The sequence below is a fragment of the Haliotis rubra genome, unplaced genomic scaffold (genome assembly GCF_003918875.1).
Source record: "Haliotis rubra isolate DU_JTF1 unplaced genomic scaffold, ASM391887v1 Scf335, whole genome shotgun sequence".
In the NCBI taxonomy this organism is placed as follows: Eukaryota; Metazoa; Mollusca; class Gastropoda; order Lepetellida; family Haliotidae; genus Haliotis; species Haliotis rubra.
This window is the reverse complement of record NW_025767008.1, coordinates 1,059,725-1,080,539: the sequence shown is the minus strand read 5'-3', so window position 1 is coordinate 1,080,539 and position 20,815 is coordinate 1,059,725. Positions and strand designations below refer to the sequence as shown.

The 20,815-nt window shown below is 44.1% G+C and overlaps 1 protein-coding gene across 1 annotated transcript in view; it reads left to right on the top strand.

The window, feature by feature from the left end:
- LOC124284375 (leucine-rich repeat-containing protein 71-like) overlaps positions 1-18,548 on the top strand; it is a 70,999-nt gene extending 52,451 nt beyond the window's left edge. The window contains 7 exon segments of the mRNA XM_046720462.1: positions 7,392-7,403; positions 11,737-11,819; positions 14,043-14,157; positions 15,348-15,463; positions 16,137-16,149; positions 16,183-16,310; positions 18,290-18,548. Coding sequence (XP_046576418.1) covers positions 7,392-7,403; positions 11,737-11,819; positions 14,043-14,157; positions 15,348-15,463; positions 16,137-16,149; positions 16,183-16,193 — 350 coding nt within the window. The 3' untranslated portion in view covers positions 16,194-16,310; positions 18,290-18,548.
- Positions 18,549-20,815: the final 2,267 nt, after the last annotated feature.

Here is a 20,815-nt window from a genome sequence, read left to right as displayed (position 1 = left end):
TCACTACGTTATTACCTGAACATACAGTGTCCACTACGTTATTACCTGAACATACAGTGTTCACTACATTATTACCTGAACATACAGTGTTCACTACGTTATTACCTGAACATACAGTGTTCACTATGTTATTACCTGAACATACAGTGTTCACTACATTATTACCTGAACATACAGTGTTCACTATGTTATTACCTGAACATACAGTGTTCACTACGTTATTACCTGAACATACAGTGTTCACTACGTTATTACCTGAACATACAGTGTTCACTATGTTATTACCTGAACATACAGTGTTCACTACATACAGTTATTACCTGAACATACAGTGTTCACTACGTTATTACCTGAACATACAGTGTTCACTACAGTTATTACCTATGAACATACAGTGTTCCACTATGTTATTAACATTACCTGAACTTTGTTCACTATGTTATTACCTGAACATACAGTGTTCACTATGTTATTACCTGAACATACAGTGTTCACTACATTATTACCTGAACATACAGTGTTCACTACGTTATTACCTGAACATACAGTGTTCACTACATTAGGACCTGAACATACAGTGTTCACTATTTTATTACCTGAACATACAGTGTTACACTACATTGTTACCTGAACATACAGTGTTCACTATGTTATTACCTGAACTTGCAGTGTTCACTATGTTATTACCTGAACATCCAGTGTCCACTACTTTATAACCTGAACATACAGTGTCCACTACATTATTACCTGAACATTGCAGTGTTCACTATGTTATTACCTGACCTGAACATACAGTGTCCCTGAACATACAGTGTTACTACATTATTACCTGAACATACAGTGTCCACCTACATTGTTACCTGAACATGAACATACAGTGTCCACTACATTATTACCTGAACATACAGTGTTCATTACACCTGAACATTCAGTGTTCACACTCCACAAGTTCTGCAATTGCTAAAAGCAAATCTACATCACCTGAAAATATATTGTCCATAACACTCACACCCGCTGCACAGATGCTTGTCCGATCACATCCTTCTAAATAACAGGAAAGCTGCATTATCTGAAGATACAATGTCCACAACACTCACACCCACACAGATGCTGGTACGATCATGAGCCTTCTAAATAACAGGACATCTTTATCACCTGAAGATACATCATCCACAACAGTCACACCCACACCCACACAGACGCTGGTCCAATCACATCCTTCTATACAAAAGGAAAGCTGCATTATCTGAAGATGCATTGTCCACAACACTCAAACCCACACACAGACGCTCGACTGATCACATCCTTCTAACCCACACAGACGGATAATAGGACACCAGCATCACCTGAAGAACTCCATGGACTGTGTAAACTACAAACTACAGACTGTACAGTCAGTTCCTGTATTCTCTGGTAGGGTTAGTTGTAATCGTAATCGTGACCAGTTGATTCAGGGCAATATTGCTGCCTTCACCTGGCTTCTGTACTTCGCAGCTGGGCCATGGTGGCTGTCTTGTACTGTGATGTTCTAGTCTACGACTGGCTGGTGCCATGGTGGCTGTCTTGTACTGTGATGTTCTAGTCTACGACTGGCTGGTTGCCATGGTGGCTGTCCTGTACTGTGATGTTCTAGTCTACGACTGGCTGGTTGCCATGGTGGCTGTCCTGTACTGTGATGTTCTAGTCCACAACCTGCTGGTTGCCATGGTGCCTGTCCTGTACTGTGATGTTCTAGTCCACGACTGGCTGGTTGCCATGGTGGCTGTCCTGTACTGTGATGTTCTAGTCCACAACCTGCTGGTTGCCATGGTGGCTGTCCTGTACTGTGATGTTCTAGTCCACGACTGGCTGGTTGCCATGGTGGCTGTCCTGTACTGTGATGTTCTAGTCCACAACTGGCTGCTGCCATGGTGGCTGTCCTGCACTGTGATGTTCTAGTCTACGACTGGCTGCTGCCATGGTGGCTGTCCTGTACTGTGACGTTCTAGTCCACGACTGGCTGGTTGCCATGGTGGCTGTCCTGTACTGTGATGTTCTAGTCTACGACCTGCTGGTTGCCATGGTGGCTGTGCTGTACTGTGATGTTCTAGTCCACGACTGGCTGGTGCCATGGTGGCTGTCTTGTACTGTGATGTTCTAGTCCACGACTGGCTGGTTGCCATGGTGGCTGTCCTGTACTGTGATGTTCTAGTCTACGACCTGCTGGTTGCCATGGTGGCTGTCCTGTACTGTGATGTTCTATTCCACAACCTGCTGGTTTTGCCATGGTGGCTGTCCTGTACTGTGATGTTCTAGTCCACGACTGGCTGGTTGCCATGGTGGCTGTCCTGTACTGTGATGTTCTAGTCCACAACCTGCTGGTTGCCATGGTGGCTGTCCTGTACTGTGATGTTCTAGTCCACGACTGGCTGGTTGCCATGGTGGCTGTCCTGTATTGTGATGTTCTAGTCCACAACTGGCTGCTGCCATGGTGGCTGTCCTGCACTGTGATGTTCTAGTCTACGACTGGCTGGTGCCATGGTGGCTGTCCTGTACTGTGACGTTCTAGTCCACGACTGGCTGGTTGCCATGGTGGCTGTCCTGTACTGTGATGTTCTAGTCTACGACCTGCTGGTTGCCATGGTGGCTGTGCTGTACTGTGACGTTCTAGTCCACGACTGGCTGGTTGCCATGGTGGCTGTCCTGTACTGTGATGTTCTAGTCTACGACTGGCTGGTGCCATGGTGGCTGTCCTGTACTGTGATGTTCTAGTCTACGACTGGCTGGTTGCCATGGTGGCTGTCCTGTACTGTGATGTTCTAGTCTACGACTGGCTGGTTGCCATGGTGGCTGTCCTGTACTGTGATGTTCTAGTCAACGACTGGCTGCTGCCATGGTGGCTGTCTTGTGCTGTGATGTTCTAGTCTACGACCTGCTGCTGGTGCCATGGTGGCTGTCCTGTATTGTGATGTATTATTCTATGACTGGCTGGTGCAATGGTGGCTGTCCTGTACTGTGATGTTCTAGTCTATGACTGGCTGGTGCCATGGTGGCTGTCCTGTACTGTGATGTTCTAGTCCACGACTGGCTGCTGCCATGGTGGCTGTCTTGTACTGTGATGTTCTAGTCTACGACCTGCTGGTTGCCATGGTGGCTGTCCTGTACTGTGATGTTCTAGTCTACGACCTGCTGGTTGCCATGGTGGCTGTCCTGTACTGTGATGTTCTAGTCCACGACTGGCTGGTTGCCATGGTGGCTGTCTTGTACTGTGATGTTCTAGTCCACAACTGGCTGGTGCCATGGTGGCTGTCCTGTACTGTGATGTTCTAGTCTACAACTGGCTGGTTGCCATGGTGGCTGTCCTGTACTGTGATGTTCTAGTCCACAACTGGCTGGTGCCATGGTGGCTGTCCTGTACTGTGATGTTCTAGTCTACGACTGGCTGGTTGCCATGGTGGCTGTCCTGTACTGTGTGATGTTCTAGTCTACGACTGGCTGCTGCCATGGTGGCTGTCTTGTACTGTGATGTTCTATTCCACAACCTGCTGGTTGCCATGGTGGCTGTCCTGTACTGTGATGTTCTAGTCCACGACTGGCTGGTTGCCATGGTGGCTGTCCTGTACTGTGATGTTCTAGTCCACAACCTGCTGGTTGCCATGGTGGCTGTCCTGTACTGTGATGTTCTAGTCCACGACTGGCTGGTTGCCATGGTGGCTGTCCTGTATTGTGATGTTCTAGTCCACAACTGGCTGCTGCCATGGTGGCTGTCCTGCACTGTGATGTTCTAGTCTACGACTGGCTGCTGCCATGGTGGCTGTCCTGTACTGTGACGTTCTAGTCCACGACTGGCTGGTTGCCATGGTGGCTGTCCTGTACTGTGATGTTCTAGTCTACGACCTGCTGGTTGCCATGGTGGCTGTGCTGTACTGTGACGTTCTAGTCCACGACTGGCTGGTTGCCATGGTGGCTGTCCTGTACTGTGATGTTCTAGTCTACGACTGGCTGGTGCCATGGTGGCTGTCTTGTACTGTGATGTTCTAGTCTACGACCTGCTGGTTGCCATGGTGGCTGTCCTGTACTGTGATGTTCTAGTCTACGACTGGCTGGTTGCCATGGTGGCTGTCCTGTACTGTGATGTTCTAGTCCACGACTGGCTGCTGCCATGGTGGCTGTCTTGTACTGTGATGTTCTAGTCTACGACCTGCTGGTTGCCATGGTGGCTGTCCTGTATTGTGATGTATTATTCTATGACTGGCTGGTGCAATGGTGGCTGTCTTGTACTGTGATGTTCTAGTCTATGACTGGCTGGTGCCATGGTGGCTGTCCTGTACTGTGATGTTCTAGTCCACGACTGGCTGCTGCCATGGTGGCTGTCTTGTACTGTGATGTTCTACAGTCTACGACCTGCTGGTTGCCATGGTGGCTGTCCTGTACTGTGATGTTCTAGTCTACGACCTGCTGGTTGCCATGGTGGCTGTCCTGTACTGTGATGTTCTAGTCCACGACTGGCTGGTTGCCATGGTGGCTGTCTTGTACTGTGATGTTCTAGTCCACAACTGGCTGGTGCCATGGTGGCTGTCCAATACTGTGATGTTCCTAGTCCACAACTGGCTGGTGCCATGGTGGCTGTCTTGTACTGTGATGTTCTAGTCCACAACTGGCTGGTGCCATGGTGGCTGTCCTGTACTGTGATGTTCTAGTCTACGACTGGCTGGTTGCCATGGTGGCTGTCCTGTACTGTGATGTTCTAGTCAACGACTGGCTGCTGCCATGGTGGCTGTCTTGTACTGTGATGTTCTAGTCTACGACCTGCTGGTTGCCATGGTGTCTGTCCTGTACTGTGATGTTCTAGTCTACGACTGGCTGGTTGCCATGGTGTCTGTCCTGTACTATGATGTTCTAGTCCACAACTGGCTGGTGCCATGGTGTCTGTCCTGTACTGTGATGTTCTAGTCTACGACTGGCTGGTTGCCATGGTGGCTGTCCTGTACTGTGATGTTCTAGTCTACGACTGGCTGGTGCCATGGTGGCAGTCCTGTACTGTGGTGTTTTATTCTATGACTGGCTGGTGCAATGGTGGCTGTCTTGTACTGTGATGTTCTAGTCTATGACTGGCTGGTGCCATGGTGGCTGTCCTGTACTGTGATGTTCTAGTCTACGACTGGCTGGTGCCATGTTGTCTGTCCTGTACTGTGATGCTCTAGTCTACGACTGGCTGGTGCCATGGTGCCTGTGCTGTACTCTGATGCTCTAGTCTACGACTGGCTGGTTGCCATGGTGTCTGTCCTGTACTGTGATGTTCTAGTCAATGATTTGCTGTTGCCACGCCCTCCTCACCTCTCTCATGAGCCATTCCCTCCCATCTTTTTGATGGTGCCACACCTTCCCTAAACTATCTGATAATGCCATGACACCCTCCAAATCTCTGATGCTCCTCCCATCTCTTTGATAGTTCCATGTGTCTCCCTGGCTGTGCCCTCCCCACCTGCTTCAGTCTGCCCTGTCAATGTTGATTGTTTCTAGCTCTTGGCTGGTCTAATTGAAGTCAGATCTTTTGCTCAGTTACAACTCATGTGACAACCTCAGGTTATCCCTGTATATAAGTTTGTCCAGTCAGTGTAAGTGGAGCACCCATGAGCACAGATACCATGGATACAGATACCATGGCCCTCAGAAATGACCTGGTGTTTAAAGTGGTAACAATATAGTGATGTAATGGTGCAGCCTTTAATAGTTACATTCAGAGCCGGTCGTACAACTTTGTACAGTAGTCTGATACTCATCCGAATATGTATCAGAATTAATAAGTCTTAGTTACTTATTAAGAAGTTTACACTGTTGGTTTTCTGAGGTCATCTGATCCTGTTGTATCCGAGTACAAGATCTGAATTTAATGATACTGAATTTTGTGGGCCTTGACTTCACTGTCAAAGGGGCCATCTTGTTTTCTTTGAAAATTGTTTTGCCCATGTTGAAACATTCCATAGATGATGTTTTGAAGGCTTGGTGGCCCAGTCATCATAGTACCACAATCTATGTCAAATTGTGTCAAAATGTCCCTTCCTGCCATTCTGGGTTTGAATCCTGGTTTGCCAGTGTATTGGGGTTTGTCAGTACCAGACCTGTGCCTGTGGGTAGCACCAAAATGGTAAAGATCTGAGACCAGCATCCCTTCAGGATTTCTTACCACATGAAGCTGACATGCCGAGATGTAACTGGGAGACTGTTTAAACAGCATGATACCCAACTCACTCAAAATGTTTGTGTTTATGTAACATGTCAGTGTGTCCTGACCCAACTAGTAATTATGTCCTGTGGTTGACCTTCTGCTAACAACTTAATCATGTCTATTTGTTGAAATATCTGTTTCATAATGCTGATGTTGCTGGTGTATGTTAATGTTCATGTTATCCATGGTTTATGTAACAATTATCATGGGGATGACCGTATCCTATATCACGAGTCCTCTCACACCTTGACTGGTTTATGTAAGAATTATCATGGGGATGACCGTATCCTATATCACGAGTCCTCTCACACCTTGACTGGTTTATGTAACAATTATCATGGGGATGACCGTATCCTATATCACGAGTCCTCTCACACCTTGACTGGTTTATGTAACAATTATCATGGGGATGACCGTATCCTATATCACGAGTCCTCTCACACCTTGACTGGTTTATGTAACAATTATCATGGGGATGACCGTATCCTATATCACGAGTCCTCTCACACCTTGACTGGTTTATGTAACAATTATCATGGGGATGACCGTATCCTATATCACGAGTCCTCTCACACCTTGACTGGTTTATGTAACAATTATCATGGGGATGACCGTATCCTATATCACGAGTCCTCTCACACCTTGACTGGTTTATGTAACAATTATCATGGGGATGACCGTATCCTATATCACGAGTCCTCTCACACCTTACCACAAATCTAGCTGAGCACTACAGTGCTGTTGTGCTGTTAATCCTGCCTTTAATACCATGGATAGGTTTACTGATACAGCGAGCCAGTCGGTGACCTTGGCAGTACGGCCTGATAAACATGGAGGGCAGGTCAGGGAGCTGGTGGTACCTAAGGTCCATACATCGCTCCAATGCTGATGCAGTAAAACAGCTAATGTGTTATAATCTCAGAATTATTCTCAAAATGTCATTATTTAATGTCACATTTTGTATTATACATACTAATATCTTTGTTTGGGATTGTATATTGGGTTCACGTTTCTATGTTCAGTGACTTGTTAACTTATTCAGAAGCTGAGTTGATACAGATACAAACTCATTCATACCCTGACTTAGTGTTTGGTGATGGACGGATGCCTGTTTAACATCAGTATTAATAAACTATGTATGGAGTTTGTTTATTAATGTGGTTTCTACTTGTGGGTGTTTCAGACCATCGTCCAGGTCAGTTAACCAGAACAGTCACTGTCTTTACACCACAGAGTGCTGTCAACTCACCTAACATCGCTATGATCACATGTCACACACGTGTGTCAGTCCATTGCACTCACCACTCTCTCTGTCGTTATTAAGTAACTCACCTTCAGGAACATGGGTTTAATCAGTGTCGTAACTCACCTTCAGGAACATGGGTTAAATCAGCAATACTAAAGACATCTTGGCCCCCATGACCCAAACTTTTATGGTATTGTATCTCACCCTCAGGAACATGGGTTTAGTCAGCAATTCAAAAGATCATTGCCCCCCATCCTATTGTACTGACATTCAGGAAATCTTGAGTTCTTGTGATCTGCTATTGTCCCAATGATCAGCTATGCTCCCCAGGATCAGCTATTGTCCCAGTGATCAGCTATGCTCCCCAGGATCAGCTATTGTCCCCATGATCAGCTGTGCTCCTTCAGGATCAGCTATTGTCCCTAAGATCAGCTATGCTCCCCATGATCATCTATTGACACCATGATCAGCTATGCTCCCCAGGATCAGCTATTGTCCCTAAGATCAGCTATGCTCCCCATGATCATCTATTGACACCATGATCAGCTATGCTCCTTCAGGATCAGCTAGGATCAGCTCAGCTATGCTCCCCAGGATCAGCTGTTGTTCCTCCTATGATCAGCTATATGCCCCCAGGATCAGCTGTTGTTCCTAAGATCAGCTATGCTCCCCAGGAGGATCAGCTCCCCATTGACCCTCCCCAGGATCAGATCATCTAGCTATGCTCCCCCCCAGGATCAGCTGTTGTTCCTAAGATCAGCTAAGATGCTCCCCAGGATCGTCCCAGTCTATTGTCCCAATGATCCTATGCATGATCAGCTATTGTCCCTAGCAATGCTCCTTCAGGATCACCTATGCAGTCCCAGCTAAGATCTGCTTTTCTTCCAAGGATCAGCTTTTCTTAATATGATCATCTGTTCTTTCCAAGATGTGCTATTCTAACTTGGATCAGCTATTCTCCCCAGATAAGGACAAAACTTAATGGATGAACAACTCCGTTATTCTGGACGATGCGACGTTGATGCAGTTGTTGATCCATAAAGTTTTGTCCTTATCTGATTCTGCAACTTCAAACATGCCATTCAAAGAAGTTATTCTCCCAGGGATAAGATACTCATTAAGATCAGTTATTCTGCCCAGCATCATTAGCTATGGTCCCTAAGATCAGCTGTTCTCCCCGTTCTAATACATGTATTTGGTCTGCCAGCAGCATACTGGTGCTAGTGGTTTTCAACCCTCAAGGGCATTTTTAGTGACCTTTGCTTCAAGAGCTTTATGTTGTGATATAAACCGTTAGTATTCAGTGTCATGGCCTTGCCCTTTGGAAGTCAATGTCGTGACCTTTCATTTTGGGGTTTAATATGGCAACCTTGCCTTTTGGGGTTTAATCTAGCGATCTTGTCCTCTGTGTTTTTGCATGAAGTAACCTCATCTAACTACTGAAGGTTGCTGTAGCTGCTCTTAGGTAATAGTCAAAGCCTGTGTTAGAGGTCCATTCTGGCCTCATTTCCTTAGCATAACCATGTTCTTGAAACAGAGTGAGTTCTTTTTGGTCAAGAATTATCACAACTTTTAATCTTTTCTCTTAACATTCACCATTCTAACAAATCTTTGATTTTTCACCTCAACAGCCCTAAAACTTCTGTCCGTGCTCACTGGTATGATCTTGTCTTGACCCACACCCTTACTGTCATGTGGCATGTTTTTCTCACTATCATCACCGAGCACGCTGACTGTCATGCAGCATGACCTTCACTGTTGCTAACAAGCAGGCTGTTGATGTAGCATGACCTCCCTTGCTGTTGTCAATTAGCAGGTTGTGATGTAGCATGACCCCCTCGCTGTTGTCAATTTATTAGGCTGTGATGTAGCATGATCCCCTCGCTGCTGTCAATTTATTAGGCTGTGATGTTGCAAGATCCCCCTTGCTGTTGTCAATGAGCAGGCTGTGATGTTGGAAGATCCCCCTCGCTGTTGTCAATTAGCAGGCTGTGATGTTGCAAGTTCCCATTAGCTGTTGTCAATTAGCAGGCTGTGATGTAGCATCACCCCCTCGCTGTTGTCAATTAACAGGCTGTGATGTTGCAAGATCCCCCTAGCTGTTGTCAATTAGCAGGCTGTGATGTAGCATGACCCCCTCGCTGTTGTCAATCAGCAGGCTGTGATGTTGCAAGTTCCCATTAACTGTTGTCAATGAGCAGGCTGTTGATGTTGCATGACCCCCTCGCTGTTGTCAATGAGCAGGCTGTTGATGTTGCAAGACCCCCTCGCTGTTGTCAAATAGCAGGCTGTGATGTAGCATGACCCCCTCGCTGTTGTCATTGAGCAGGCTGTGATGTAGCATGACCCCCTCGCTGTTGTCAATGAGCAGGCTGTGATGTAGCATGACCCCTCGCTGTTGTCAATGAGCAGGCTGTTGATGTAGCATGACCCCTCGCTGTTGTCAAATGAGCAAGCTGTTGATGTAGCATGACCCCTGGCTGTTGTCAATGAGCAGGCTGTGATGTAGCATGACCCCTCGCTGTTGTCAATGAGCAGGCTGTTGATGTAGCATAACCCCCTGCTGTTGTCAATGAGCAGGCTGTGATGTAGCATGACCCCTCGCTGTTGTCAATGAGCAGGCTGTGATGTAGCATGACCCCTCGCTGTTGTCAATGAGCAGGCTGTTGATGTAGCATGACCCCCTCGCTGTTGTCAATGAGCAGGCTGTGATATAGCATGACCCCATCGCTGTTGTCAAATAGCAGGCTGTTGATGTTGCAAGACCCCCTCGCTGTTGTCAATGAGCAGGCTGTGATGTAGCATGACCCCCTCGCTGTTGTCAATGAGCAGGCTGTGATGTAGCATGACCCCCTCGCTGTTGTCAATGAGCAGGCTGTGATGTAGCATGACCCCCTCGCTGTTGTCAATGAGCAGGCTGTGATATAGCATGACCCCCTCGCTGTTGTCAAATAGCAGGCTGTTGATGTTGCAAGACCCCCTCGCTGTTGTCAATGAGCAGGCTGTGATGTAGCATGACCATCTTGCTGTTATCAATTAGCAGGCTGTTGATGCTGCATGCCCCCTCGCTGTTGTCAATGAGCAGGCTGTGATGTAGCAAGACCGGCTCAGCACACCTGTCTGTTGTCAGTGAGCATGCTTGTCTGTTTCAGCACACCTGTCATTCAGCTATATTCAGGATACCACGGTTAAATTGTTCACAATATCCACCCCTGTCATCTCAGCACACCAGTGGATGCATGCGTCCATGTTCACCAACGTTTTTCCATGATGGACAATTATTTTCTTTTGTACTAATGTTGTGTCAACAGACTAACTTATTTCTCATATTTCTCATACATCAATGGTGTTTGTGAAGTTTGTGCTGTACTATACTGTTATTGTTGCCATATCTGGTGACAATTTGTGCTTGCCTGTTATTGTCAACAATGTGCTTGCTTCATTTCATCAACAATGTGCTTGTCAATTCTGTCAAAATGTGTAGTTCCATATTGTCAACACTGTGTACACCCATTTTATATTTTTATAAAAACAATTACCCTGGACTAATCAGTGCAATCATTTGGAGTCTAGCTGAAGCAGTAAACGGTGCCTTCCAGTCCAAGTGCATGCACGCTTTTTACATGATTGCAACAAGTTTTTATGTGACAAGCCATGTTTCATGACCTCAACCAATATAACTGGAAAAACCTGCAGCACAGGAACTGCCTGTGAAAAATCTCTGAAATATAACTAGTGCTCAGGAACCAGGTACTGAGTTCTTCTTTCACTACACATCACTCCTGTGTCAGTGTTACTGTTATCACTTTATGTTTTAATTGAATACTTCATCTAGTTCATAACATTTACTCTGCACTGACCTTTCTGTTCCAGTTCAATTCACCATTACTCACACACCAACATCATGTTATGTTTTCAGCTATGTTAAATTTTGTTCAATGACACTATGATGTATTTGCTATATATTGTTAAACTAGAGTTTTAATGTTGCAGTGAATGTAAATATGCAACATACTGTTGTCTTGCTGTTGATATAGAGTATAACATCTCATACTTTCTAGTTAAGTATTTTCAATGGTAATGTCTTCATCCAGATCTCTTTCCAATTCTTCTTTAATTAATAAGAATGAAAATATAATGTTGAAGTAAAATGGAAACGTGATACAAGACTGACTATTTGACAGTGTGTTCTGCTCACTTGTTTGAAATCCCTATGTGTATTGATGTTTATCGTGTCACTACCGGGTACCCACCAACAGCTATGTACATGTATGTTGTACAGCCTCTATAGCAGCTGATGCAGGGAAGAGTGTGGGGAAGACAAAGGACAAGAAGAACAAGAAACCCACACCACAGGAGCAGGAGGTAAGTAGTTTATCTCTACAGAAGTGAATCAGCAAAATTTCATGCCAATTTTATCAATATTTCAGCAATATCACAGTGGGAGGGCACCAGAATTGGACTTATCACATTGAAAAAAACGTCTTCAGTGGACTAATCGATAAACCATTGGTGGTTCCATCTTGGCATTGCAAGACCAACAGATGTCAAAAGATGGTACTTGATATTGCCTTGCCTGGCACAAGACTTGAAGGGATAAACTAAGGGTGTGTCTAGGTGTCTGTATCTGTATGTATCTGTATCAATATGTATCTGAGTGGAGTATCCATGGTTTTAAGTAGGCTAGCACGATAGAAGCGATGCTTGGCTGGTCTAGTACAAGCGCACGCGCGCACACACACACACACACACACTCACTATATAGGTGATATAATCTTGAGTGTAGCCCTGTTTCACCTCAGCACATGTGAAGAGATAATCTGACCCAGTATAATATCAAGATATCCAGGTGTGTTTTACCTATATTTGTAATCACCATTTAGCCCTGTACATGTTTGATATACCTGTGTGTCTTCCCATTTGGCAAATCTAAATGTCAAGCTTGATTTACAACATAAAACATGCATCCCTTCAACCTATGATCAACGAGGCAACCTAAGAGTGTTATGTCTTCTTACACCAAGTGCATGCAAAAACATTTTCAATTCATGTCTGACTAACCGTAGTTCTCCATACAACAGGGCGATGGAATAACATAGTGGTTAAAGCATATGATCGTCATGCCGAAGACCAGGGTTCGATTCCTCACATGGATACAATGTGTGGTGCCCATATCTGGTATCCTCCGCCGTGATATTGCTGGAATATTGCTAAAAGCGATGTAAAACTAAACTCACTCACTCACTCTCCATACAACATGGAGCTATGAGCACACTCAGATCCTCAAAGCTTTATGTAACGTTCACTGTTTTCTTTGTCACGCTTTTGTGGACTTTAGGTCATTAAATGTGCAAGATTTTTTAGTGAAAAATCATAACACTGATTATACTTATAAAGAGAAGATGAACCATTTTGCTGATAATTGCTGTTAATAACAATGCTGACAGGAATGGCAAGGTTGCAAGCTCCAAGTAGCATCAGTGAGTTACAATCTGGCCAAGATTTAGGACATTCTAACCAATAAATATTGGCACCCAAATTGAGTAAACGTGGTTTATATTATATATATGTAAATTTCACAATCTTAAAAAAATAGCATAACTAACAGTGGTGTTTAACATGGTCACTTCAATACACTCACAGTTAACTATGTTATAGCATATGATTGAAAAGTTCACGTCCTTTATTTATCAACTACCTGTGAAGATCTTCAGTATTCCATGCTTGTCTTAAGAGGCAACAAATGGGATTGGGTGGTCAGACTCGCTGACTTGGTTGACGTATGTCGTATCCCAATTGCACAGATTGGTGCTCATGCTGTTGATCACTGAATTATCTTGCACAGACTGGATTATTTACAGACTGCCACCATATAGCTGGAATATTGCTGAGTGTGGCGTAAAACAGGGCAAGTGACTTTAAGGAAAGTAACTTGTCCTGACTAATTTTCCACTTGCCCTGACATAATTATGATGATGGTATTATGAGAGAAGAAATCAACATGGTATTTGATGTTAATGTTTACTGGACTATTTATTGAAAAGTGATAAATAGCAAAGAAAGATAACATGACCTACGGCAGAGATCGTCCTCACGAGAAGTTGTGGTGCTGTATTCTAAAGGTGCTCTCTCTGCTTTATTATCATTGCGAAATGTAATTGCTACATTTTGAGCAGGTATGAAATTAAATCCAAGTTAATTTGCAGTTTGAAACCATTAGTGGAAATTATCTAGTAGCCCACGGACAAGTAAGATACCATTATTTGATTGCGAAATGAATACTGACTTGTCCCGGGCGTCGGGCGATGGGATTTTTGAACCCCTGTTATTTATCAACTAACTTAACACAAAATGGCAGCCACACCATTGGACATGCATGTTTAGAAGCTGATGGTTTTAGCACACAGAGCTACAGTCAAAGTTGGTCCTCTCAGTCGTTGTGTACAAAATCATAATGTTCAGTCTGATTTTATGATGTTGAAAATACACATGACCATATCTAATTTGAACATTTAGTTTACCGACCTACCAGGCTCCCTAGTCTGACTCCAAACACTGTGCTTCAGTTTCTCTGTTGTTCTTCCACAGCAGCCGGATGTCCCCGAGGTCATCAACCCTCTGATGGAGGTGGCGGACTACATGTCGGAGCTGAAGACGCTCATGGTGGCCGGCAACCGGGTCTTGTTGAACCTTAACCTGTCCAGTAAGTCGACTACATGCTTACATCACAGCTGGTGTTGATCATGTTAGACCAAGGTGTTGTATCTCAGTGGGCCAACACTATACAGCTGTCCAGTAAGTCGACTACATGCTTACATCACAGCTGGTGTTGACCGTGTTAGACCAAGGTGTGGTATCTCAGTGGGCCAACACTATACAGCTGTCCAATAAGTCGACTACATGCTTACATCACTGCTGGTGTTGACCGTGTTAGACCGAGGTGTGGTATCTCAGTGGGCCAACACTATACAGCTGTCCAGTAAGTCGACTACATGCTTACATCACAGCTGGTGTTGACCGTGTTAGACCAAGGTGTGGTATCTCAGTGGGCCAACACTATACAGCTGTCCAGTAAGTCGACTACATGCTTACATCACAGCTGGTGTTGACCGTGTTAGACCAAGGTGTGGTATCTCAGTGGGCCAACACTATACAGCTGTCCAGTAAGTCGACTACATGCTTACATCACAGCTGGTGTTGACCGTGTTAGACCAAGGTGTGGTATCTCAGTGGGCCAACACTATACAGCTGTCCAGTAAGTCGACTACATGCTTACATCACAGCTGGTGTTGACCGTGTTAGACTAAGGTGTGGTATCTCAGTGGGCCAACACTATACAGCTGTCCAGTAAGTCGACTACATGCTTACATCACAGCTGGTGTTGACCGTGTTAGACCAAGGTGTGGTATCTCAGTGGGCCAACACTATACAGCTGTCCAGTAAGTCGACTACATTCTTACATCACAGCTGGTGTTGACCGTGTTAGACCAAGATGTGGTATCTCAGTGGGCCAACACTATACAGCTGCCAATGTATAGCCCTCAACAGCTCTTCCTGGTGTCGTGTGTTGCAGCTGTGTGATTGTGATGTGTGTATAGTGTGTGGTTTGCTTGTGGAATGTGAGTAATATTTGAAGTATATGTGTAATGTGTGTGTGCAGAGTTTGTGTGTACTGTCCAGTGCCAAATTTTGGGTATGGGTGGCACCCCCATCATTTTCCAAATGTCTCTACAATAATAGTATACAATAATAGCGTGTTGATTTGTTGGTGTGACTTGCGCTTGGGTGGATTTTCACCCCTTGCCCTTATCCCTCTACCCACCACTACTGCAATAACAAATAATGCCAAATCCTAAAAATACTGGCTGAACATATGATGTGAATGTGTTGCAGGGAACCAGATCACGGAGGACGGTGTGATGGAGCTGATCAAGGCGGCGCAGTACCAGAAGACCCTGCTCATGGACAACAAGATTAATGGCACCGGTCTCATGAGGATCTGTCTGCATGTACGTCAGCTTCGACATTGATTCTTTGTTTCCTTGTTCCTTGTCTAATGTCACACGTGGCACCGGTCTCATGAGGATCTGTCTGCATGTACGTCAGCTTTAACATTGATACTTTGTTTCCTTGTTCCTTGTCTAATGTCACACTTGGCACCGGTCTCATGAGGATCTGTCTGTATGTACGTCAACTTCGACATTGATTCGTTGTTTCCTTGTTCCTTGTCTAATGTCACACTCAGCAAAATTCCATCTATTTAGGGTTCGCTCATCACGCTGAAGTCAGGTTGGATTCCCCACTTATTCACTCACTCACTCCATCTATTTGACAACAACCTGTATGCTATCAGATCTCGATTAGACTGTCCAGTGATTGATGTAATGAGCATTACTCAACGCCATCCAATATATCACCAAGTCACCACTCATTACGCCGCCTCATGGCATAGCCCAGAGGTTTAAGTGTTCCCTGGTAACGCTGAGGACCCTGGTTCGATTTCCCACACAGGTACAATGTTTGAAGCCCATTTCTGGTGTTTCTTGCTGTAGTGTAGCTGGATATTGCCAAAAATGGGGTGAACCCGTGCTCTTTGAAATTTCAGAGGATATTGAATTGTGTTGTTTGTTCTTCTGGGATCTGTCAGGTAATAGGGTTATCATCAGTTAGTTTCTTTTGTAGAAGAACAAACAGGGTGAGTCATGTGGGGAGGCAGTGTGACAGGTAGGTCCAGGCTGAGTGTGAAGAGCTGAAGAAACTGAATGACATGATGGCAGCTAAACATCCGGGTTCTACAAACCTCCGGGGAGGCAGTGTGAGAGGTAGGTCACACCTGATGGGGAGGCAGTGTGAGAGGTAGGTCCAGGGTCAGTCGAATCTGATGGGGAGGGTGGTGAGGTAGGTCAGGGTCAGTCACACCTGATGGGGAGGCAGTGTGAGGTAGGTCCAGGGTCAGGATGTCAGTGTGAGAGGTAGGTCAGGGTCAGTCACTGATGGGGAGGCAGTGTGAGAAGTAGGTCCAGGGTCAGACAGGTAGGCCCAGGGTCAGTCACACCTCTGATGGGGTCCAGGCAGTGTGGCAGTAAGGTCCAGGTCACAGTCACATCTGATGGGGAGGCAGTGTGAGGTAGGTCCAGGGTCAGTCACACCCATGGGGCAGCAGTGAGAGAGTAGGGAGTCACACCTGCAGTGTGAGAGAGTAGGTCCAGGGTCAGTCACATCTGATGGGGAGGCAGTGTGAGAGGTAGGTCCAGGGTCAGTCAGATGGGGAGGCAGTGTGAGCCCAGGGTCAGGGTCAGTCACACCTGATGGGGAGGCAGTGTGAGAGTAGGTCCAGGGTCAGTCACATCTGATGGGGGAGGCAGGAGGGAGGCAGTGTAGGTCAGTGTGACAGGTGAGAGGTCAGGGTCAGTCACACCTGATGGGGAGGCAGTGTGAGAGGTAGGTCAGGGTCAGTCACACCTGATGGGGGGCAGGCAGTGTGAGAGGTAGGTCTAGAGTCAGTCACATCTGGAGCATTTTAGTGTGTTGTTTTGTAAGTTACAAGTCTCCCAAGCATCCAAAGGGTCGTGAAAGTGCTGTTTTGTGTTAAATATTGTTTTTGGTTGAGTTTCCATCGGTATTGTTTTGGGAACATAATTCTAAAATTACTGGAACAATCTTCACCAAATTTGATATACTGCATCTCCACATCATCTAGATGGGCCTTTTTGTCGTTTGAGTGTTTTAAAATTTTTATTATTTTCTGTTTCCATGGCAACAATTTGGTCTTTGTCTATTTGAAGGGTAAAGTTCATTTCCAGAGCAAAATTCTGAAACTAATTGACCCATCTTCACCAAAGTTGGTATACTGCCTCTCCATATCATGTAGATGTGCCTTTGGGGGTTTGAACCTTTATTTCAGCTGTATTTTTTTCTGTTTCAAGGCAACAAATTTGGACTTGGTGTTTTTGAAGGATAGGGTTTGTGTTCGGAGCTTAACTCTAAAACCACTTCACCCATCTTCAACCAAATTTTGTATGCTTAATACCAATACCAATTATTAGTGAGCTTAGAAGTATCAACCACATACATATACATGTACTACTATAAAACATGTATGATATGTATTTTCATACTTAGATATTTTGAAATTGAAGGGATCAAATGAATTGTTTGAGGTCTCAACGTTGAATTAGGGAAGGGAGTAAAACACTTTCGTTTTTAAGTTTTCATTATGACAAGTTGGAATTAAGGGTATTGCTCTATTCTCGATTATAACTCCACAACTCTTGAATATTTCTAGATTAAACAAGGTGTACAGATCAGTCACAATAGGGCTTTTTCAATGTGTTGCATGTATTTTTCATGTTTTCATGATGTCAAGTTAATTTAAAATAATACTATAAAATGAAAATATTATTGTTTCGAAAACTATTTATAATACAAGATGGAAGAGATCAGACTAGTGGTGAAGTGGTGCTTTTCTATGATTTGATGATACGAAACAGCAATATTTTTTAATTCACTTAACTGTCAAGGGTATCGTATCCAGAGGCAATGGGGTGAGTGAGTGAGTTGACTTTAATGGTTTATCAGCTTTATCTGTCATATAGTACCTCTTTTGGCAATGAACCAAAAGAGGGGTACGAGAAGCCAAACTCCAGCTCAAAATTACAAGAGATTGGGAGGATATGTCATCTCCTTATGATGGCTGGAAGTTTTAGAAACAACATTGGGAGTTGTTCGAGTTTCTCTCTGATGTGACTGTTGCAGCAAGGCCTGGGGAACATCTCCTCACATGTTGCATGTTATGCTCTTTTACGCAACTATAATATATCTTCTTTCTTTTGCAGGTGTCAAAATTTAAGCAAAATGGATCGACACTTGTAACAACACAAATTCTGACTGAGGACATCAAAATACCAAAAATGCTGCTTTATGGCTTTTTGATCGAGGGAGCTTGAAACGGAACCTTACCACGATGATGCTGATGTATTTGCATGTTTTATAGTAAAACAGTGTGTGTGTGTTCAGAACTCATGCTGTGATGGTATAATTGTGATATAGAAAATGTAAATATTCTCAAAATGATAATAAACCTGTTTGCCTTTACATATTGTGTAAATGTTCATGACTTTGAGGGCAACAGGAATAAGGCCTGACCTCCCCCCGACCAAGTTGTATGCTTCTCTCGAGGGTAATATGGTCTGATAAAAACCTGTCGACGAAGGACAGCAAAACAACTAGACGATCACAGCTAGGGAATTAAAACTAGCAAGTAACATTTAACGTTTAAAATAAATTACGCTTTACTGGATACAAGAAGAGATCCCTCCCTGCCCACAGATTTCAACTATCTGGATTAGATTTTGACGCTGTACTCCAAGAAATGAGTAATTGGAATTGATAGATAAATCTATAAATTAGACAAAAATCATGAAATACATGCGAATTCTGATGTCAGAAATAAAAAATCTGAAATGAACCAATGAAATTCCTTCACGTAACACTATCAAGTTACCTTTTCTCCTATAGCAGTAGCTGTACATTGCGGAGACTTAGTAGCCAGTGTGTACAACAAGCTTAGTAGCTAGTGTGTACAACGAGCTTAGTAGCCAGTGTGTACAACGAGCTTAGTAGTGTATAACGAGCTTACTAGTGTGTACAACGAGCTTAGTAGCCAGTGTGTACAACGAGCTTAGTAGCCAGTGTGTACAACGAGCTTAGTAGCCAGTGTGTACAACGAGCAAGGGAAGTGCAGGCCAATACTATGAAGTAAAACAGGCGCTGATCTCATGCACATCCAATAATCATTCGTAGTATTATACATTTTAGTGTAGATTTGAAAATACTATGAATAAGATGTATGAATTGGAAACGGTAACGTGCTGAATGTTTAACTCCAATTCTCAGAGAGAATGCCCAATTGGAAACACGCGAATTGTAAAACATATATCGACAGCTTTGGCGACACCAAGAATGACTAAATTGTTACACGTTTTGATTGCTACAAACAAAATAGCCATTTTAAGGAAATTTCTACTAATTTTACCAGTTTACTAGGTAGTACTGGGTGCGTATTTGACTTCATGTTTATTCGTCTGCTAAACAAATACAAATCAAAAACGACATAAAAAAAAATGACTGCGCATTCTCTCTGAGCATTGGTTTTAAGTCGTTTCATTGCTTTATGTATCATGACATACAGCGTTACTATTTTTGCCGCCTCCTTTCTAATGTCTTGGCATTCTGTCAAGAACATCTACGTCACACATGTATTCTGATGCCAGTCTGATAAAACCTACCTGTATTCTTGCCAAGTGTGATCCACTTAACACGCCAACATCTGACGCATCAGTGATAAAAAATGCAATCTGAAGCAATCTGCTCTCTTGACTTGTCTCAGAAGTTCCCGATGTTGTTGTTTTTCAACAGAACAACAGTTTCTGACTTTCTGACGTGTTTATAGTGAATGCCACCGGTTGGGCAGGTTGCACTCACCGTCTCCTGAACACCTGTGGCCGTATGCATATGTCGGGCGTAAATTCTAATCCGGGCGTAAGTAAAATGTGCGCCCGGACGTAACGTTAAACCTGTATGCACATATTAGACGTAGTTTAAGTTACGCCAGTCGTAGCGCTCTATATTTACGCCACCTACCCAGCAGGCGTAAGCCAGGCGTAGCCTTGTAAGGGTGGCACTGGATGCCGAGTTTTTTTTCAGGCGCACATTTTCAAAAGGTTTGAAAAGTGAACGTTGTGCGAGAATTGCTCTCGCGTGGTCCTGGATCAGCGTACGGCTATAAAATTACGCAGAAATGTAGAATATTTAATTTCCAATCCGTTGGTATAAATATAAGTGCGACTACCTGGGCGGTTTTAGAAATAGTCACTGCTAAATGTTGTCCAAAATTTTGTTACCCGTTAAAAAACTGTCAATTTCTTAGCTTTTTGTCGTGCACCGATAAAAGCGCTCTGCTAAGATTTTTTTAATTTGGCATCTTTACAGAAAGTGTGAGCGAAGAAAATACAGACTGATATCTGAACGACATAAGTGTATATGAATTGGGTTTATGTGCTAATATGGCATTGAACAAGGCTAAATGTATATTCTAAAATTAATTTGATGAAAAAATATCTGAACGATATGCAAAATGTACATCATAATACTGAAAGTGTAATCAGAAGGATAGGGCGATTGTGTTTACTCTTGTTCAACCGACCTTCACCTCAAAGAAATGGCCTAACATGTACAACAATGTTGACGTATGACATCACTACCGCCGACCGATTTCTTATAAAATGGCGGCCTCGCTGACATGGGTACACAGGATTTTGCGACGACCCTTTCCTTGATTCAGGGATCGTTTGTACATAAAT